Source organism: Amblyomma americanum, chromosome 1 (genome assembly GCF_052857255.1).
Source record: "Amblyomma americanum isolate KBUSLIRL-KWMA chromosome 1, ASM5285725v1, whole genome shotgun sequence".
Taxonomy (NCBI): Eukaryota; Metazoa; Arthropoda; class Arachnida; order Ixodida; family Ixodidae; genus Amblyomma; species Amblyomma americanum.
The window spans coordinates 548,238,630-548,243,817 of record NC_135497.1 but is presented as its reverse complement, the minus strand read 5'-3'; the positions used below and the strand labels follow the sequence as shown (position 1 = coordinate 548,243,817).

The window sequence follows — 5,188 nt, the reverse complement described above, 5'->3', positions numbered from 1 at the left end:
GCCACCGGGCAAAAAGAAATCGAAAATTATAAAGATACCCGCAAAGAACTCACAACACTGTTACTCTCCTGGGTAGTTAAAAATTCCGGAACACCGACCAAAGTGCGACCCAATGATGGCGCGAGCACGTGACAACGTCGGCACGTAATCCCATGGTCCCCACTTGTGTCACATGATCGCGAGGCGTATAATGAATTGGTATACCTTCCCGTAGCAAAAGGACCTAGATGGCGCCAACTGTTCATTGTCCCGTTTTCTTATCTTGCCACGTGACTGCAACACTAATCACTTGTGGCACACCATTAAAAGGCACGTACAGCGCGGACAATTCCGCAAAGCAGACTCAAAGCCCCCACAAATCCTTATGCCTCTGGGGAAAAAAAGGCGAAAGTTGCGACCATACTACACCAATACATGGTCTCATTCCAATCTTCTTAAAACCTCTAAAAATTTGTTTTTCGTTTCCCCAAAATGCTCAATTTTTATTTATGAGCAGCTTGAGATAAGTCTGGATGACTTTTTCTCCTGTTTAAACCACCAAACATGTGCCATTGCTTCTGATCCAACAGCAACAACATGGGCAGACAGTAATCAATTAATGAACATGTATGCGCTGCAGGCAGAATGCTGGAAAAATAAAAGCCCCGTGGTGGTGCTTTCCCCAGCATAGCGAGGCGCAGTGCCACATGCGTGGTACTCCGCTGCATATTTCCCGGTCCTGTCAAGTACAGCGTACTGTATATATGCGTCTCTTGCGCAGATATACGTACTTATTTTATGGGTGCCGTACAGGATAGGACGTGGTTAACTCGTCCGATAGGGTTAACTCGTGGGAAGTAAAGCAATGTAAAGTCCAGCTCCCGCCTTATAAACGCAAAGAGCCGTGCAAGTGTCAGCAACCACCCCGACCAAGCCTGCACGTATCCAACTTGGGCTCGATAGAGCAAGGTGCTTGTTGCACCCACCGGTGGGAATCAGTTACGCTTGCTACTATGCTACAGGTGTGACACTAGCTGGAGGGTTTCCGGAAACCTTTATATTTAAGACATTCGCTGTACTAGACAATACAAGGCGCTGGTCACACAATCACAGCAAGCCCTCCTTGAAATAGCGATTGTTTGCAACTAAGACTATTCTCATTCCCCCACACAGGGTAGCTCATGTCAGTATGAGGAAGACGAAGTTGTTTTTTATCAGAACGCTGCCTTCGATACACCATTTTAAATGTATTTGGGCAAATTACCAAGGAGGCGCCGCTCCCTTTTGCCCCGGCGATGGAAGTGGAGGCCGCTGGGCCTACCTGAGAACCTGGTGGGTCGGCAACTGCCTTCCAGAGAAAGCGAATCTGCCACATGAGGGATTCTAGCAGCCAGGACACTGGTGTACTCTGTGCCAAGTTATGACTCCTCGACGGATGCCGGGTTCGTAGCGGTCGTTATGAAAGGCCAAGCGCAGACTGCGCAGACAATCCAAGTCGTCCTAATGAAGCCCGTCAAAGGTGAATTGGGCGCGAAGTGCCCCGGCGCAAACAGTCTCGCTTGTGACACATGAACAACCCGTCCTCCTAAACGTTCAGAACAGTCAGGCACCTCTATATCTCTGGAAAGCCTCGTACAGGGAGGGGTCGAAGACGTGAGAATAAAATCCTATAAAAGTGTTATTGCCATTGTTGCCAAGGGGTGGGACGTCCTAGAAATATTGATCGCCATCGCCAAACTCGACAATAGTATGTACGCCCACTCCAAGGCAGCGGCACTACGTCTGGCGTAATCTGAAACGGTGACAGTGCCATATGTGATGCCGATTTACCTATGTTCCTTGCCAGGTATAAATGCATCAAGCTGACCTTCGAGGTTGAATGTATACCATTATACTTGAAGCTTGGGCATTTTCGACAGTAAGTTCGGCCTATCGTTCCGAAGCCGCTACAGTGCAGGAGGTGCATGGGGATGGGTCACGTGAGCAGAGTCTGCAACAATTCCATCGTATGCCCGAGATGCTCGAAGCAACAGAGCGCAGACATTTGTCGAGCGACTGCTTTGAAGCCTGCAAGTTGCCGTGGCCTCCACGAATCTTCCTCGAATGACTGCCTCTTCCCAAGACACATAGAAACTTGGTTCTGACAGCTTTTTGGACTGACAAGTTTTCTTGAAGGAGGTAACCTGGCTTAAAGCATGAAGGTTTTTTAACCACGCCTTGTTCACGATTTGAAAGAAATTTTAGCGGAAACTGGCGCGAAGTGTCGGCCCGGTGCATCGCGCGAACATGCGTCTCGGCGCCTTCGAAAAGTTTTATCGGTTCCTCTTTCTTACACAGCTGTCATATAGACCAGGCACCTGGTCCTAGCAACGTGCGGTTGCAAGGCAGGTGTTGCAGGAAAATGCAAACATGCCAAATCAGACTAACCATACAATGTATTTGTTGCTTAGCCACGGCCTGGAAAGTCAGAGACAGCTCGGACATAGAAGACGTTTATTTGGGGCGTGCGATGGCTTTTATCACCTGAAGTGTGAAGGGAAGTGGTAGCGGAAAGAAGGAATTGAAGTGTTCGGCGCACGCACAGCACTCTAGCATGACGAAGACAACTCTACCCTCTCCTCCAAAATGGATCCGTTGCACTGGCTTCCGCTGCCTCGTTGACCGGCGCAGGACTTACTGCGAAGCTTCGGCCGGACTCAAGGTAGGTGGGAGAAGAGAGGTGCGAGGTTGAATGTTATTGCCCGCAATTTGGGCTGTATCAGGAGAATAATCTGGGGCGGCCGCTTCCAAGGGAGTGGTTACATTGGCCGCCGTGCAGGGTCCTTTCGTCTGGCTGGGCCCTGGACCACGAGCAGTCGTATCGGTGACCGGAAACCTTGGTGATGAATCCGAGCGGCGGCGCACCTGATCGACTTGCCGCTTGACGATTGCAGTGGGAGGCTCTACGGTTACCATCCGTGCTCCTGTCGCCGATTTGACATGACCAGGGATCCACTTCTCTCCCTGTCCGTAATTGCGGACGTACAAGCTGCTGTCTGGCGGCCGTGTCCAGTCGTGGCTCCCCTCAGTTGGACCTGCAACATTCACAGGGAAGCAGGTGTCTAGACGCGATCTTATTTGATACCCGAGGAGCATCTCTGAAGGTGATTTCCCAGTCTTCACAGGTGTTCGTCTATAATTGAACAGCAGCAGTACCAATTTCTCGTCGAGATCGCCACCCTTTATTTTCTGAATACCATCCTTTATCGTTCGCTCCGCCCTTTCAGCAGCTGCAGTTTGACTGTGTGTGAAAAGGTGCTGTGCACAGGTTCGTAATGTTTTTTGCTGTAAATGTGGAAAATGCCTTACTCTTGAAGTGTGTGCCGTTGTACGTGGCACACCAAAGCGGGCAAACATGCTCCTCAGAGCCTTTATTGTGCTTTCTACGTTTGCATGCTTCACAGGAATCGCTTTGATCCATTTGGAGTGCGCGTCCACTACAACCAGGATCATCTTCCCAGTTACGGGTCCTGCGAAGTCGATTTGGATCCGATACCACCGTTCTTCAGTCTACGGACATTCTAGGGGAGGTGCAGCCGGTGGCATAAGTAAATTTGCTATTCAATTTCCACAATTGGCCGCGCGCTACTCTAAGTCGCGGTCAAGACCTGGCCACCAAAATAGGGAGCGTGCCACGGCTTTCATAGCCGATGATCCTTTGTGGGTTTCGTGAAGAAGTTGCAGGTAGCGCTATCTGGCGTCACTGTGTATGACGACGCGATTGCCCCAGTATACGAGGTCATGGGCCAAGGACAGTTCTAGTCTACGCTCATAATAAAGTGCTAAATCGGGCTTTATGTTTGCCCTGCTTGGTGGCCAACCGCGCGACACGCAATGTTGAACCTTACGATACAGTGAAATTCTAGAACACTACAGAATGGGGAGGAGAACCCTGCCCCCCCCCCCCCGTACATCTCTCACAAAGAAGGAAGAAGTAATCTGGCGAAAACTGCAGATGGCTACCTTTCCAAACCTGTATGTCCTACACAAATGGCATCCTGAGGTGCACTCTTCCAAATGCAAAAACTGAAAGCATAGCGACCCTAAATCACATGCTGTGGTCTTGACCAGCGCTACATGGTCTACATGGAAACAAAGAGTAATGGGGTTCCTTCTTCCATAGCCAGGAAGGACAAGTCCAGAAACATGTCATCGGTCAAGCCCAGGCCGCCGCCGGAAGTCAACTGATTCCGGCCGACGTCTAGGGGGGAGGCATACGGTGAAGGTGAAAGGGGGAGCTGCGTCTCACCCGATCACCCATACTCTTTGACGGGTGCAAATAAAGTGATCTCTCTCTTTCTTAAGCAATTTCGAGTCGACATTCGTTAGATTCTTCAGTTCACGCGTTGAGACCACACCTTCATCTAAGCTTTTGAGTGGGAGGACGTACTCCGGGGGCTCACCTTCACCTCTGTCTCTGGTGGTCTGCTGTGTCAGTCTGCTGAGAGCATCCGAGTTGAGTAGTTGTTTCCCAGGAACATACTGAAGCTTGTAATTGTAGCCTCCGAGGTACAGTGCCCAGCGTTGAATTCGCGCAGCCGTCATAGTCGGTGTCTGGCGGTCAGGTCTCAGAGGGCTGACGAGAGGTTGATCATCCGTGACCAACGTAAATTCACGACCTAGAAGATAGTCCCGGAATTTTGTTACACCGAAAATCAGCGCCAACACATCACATTCTAACTGGGAGTTGTTCCGCTCTGCTTCAGTCAGTGTTCTTGAGCGAAAACCAATAGGTCTATGTACGTTGATGCTAGAATGAAATGGAACTGCTCCGACCCCTAGCGACGACGCATCACACTCTAGCTTGAGTTCATTTGTACAGTCGAAATGTACAAGCACTCGAGCATTTTTCAGACGTTCTTTCGCTGCATCAAACTTTTATTTTATTTTATTTATTTGAACCTCAAGGGTCCCTGACGGGACACTACATGAGGAGAGGGCGCAATAACAGCGGTTAACAATGAATTACATGGGAATCATGACGATGACGTGGATTCCTTGATGGCAACTTGTTGCGGTGCTTTCCATTGCCACCGAGCGTTTTTCCCCAATAGTTAATTGATACAGCGGTGCTAGGTACGTTGACATGTTTGGAAAAAATTTCGCGTCGAACGTCAACATTCCGATAAATGACCGCCGTTCGGTCACGCTCCGTGGAAAAGGTGTGCAT

The 5,188-nt window shown here is 49.8% G+C and overlaps 1 protein-coding gene across 1 annotated transcript; it reads right to left on the bottom strand.

Annotated features, from left to right (window-relative positions):
* Positions 1–2,622: 2,622 nt before the first annotated feature.
* LOC144108106 (uncharacterized) lies at positions 2,623–4,649 on the bottom strand. The gene is made up of 2 exons (XM_077641390.1): positions 4,422–4,649; positions 2,623–3,053 (listed from the first exon to the last, which is right to left on the bottom strand). Exons 1-2 carry the CDS (start codon positions 4,561–4,563, stop codon positions 2,653–2,655), a joined length of 543 nt encoding a protein of 180 aa, XP_077497516.1. The 5' UTR covers positions 4,564–4,649; the 3' UTR covers positions 2,623–2,652.
* Between the last annotated feature and the right edge of the window lie 539 nt (positions 4,650–5,188).

Bases quoted from the DNA above. Each gene is read 5' to 3' on its own strand.
- LOC144108106 (XM_077641390.1), bottom strand. From the start codon at position 4,563: ATGACGGCTGCGCGAATTCAACGCTGGGCACTGTACCTCGGAGGCTAC. The intron at 3,054-4,421 runs GTGAGCCCCCGG...TGAATGTTGCAG, and splicing joins CACCAGAGACAGAGGTGAAG to GTCCAACTGAGGGGAGCCAC.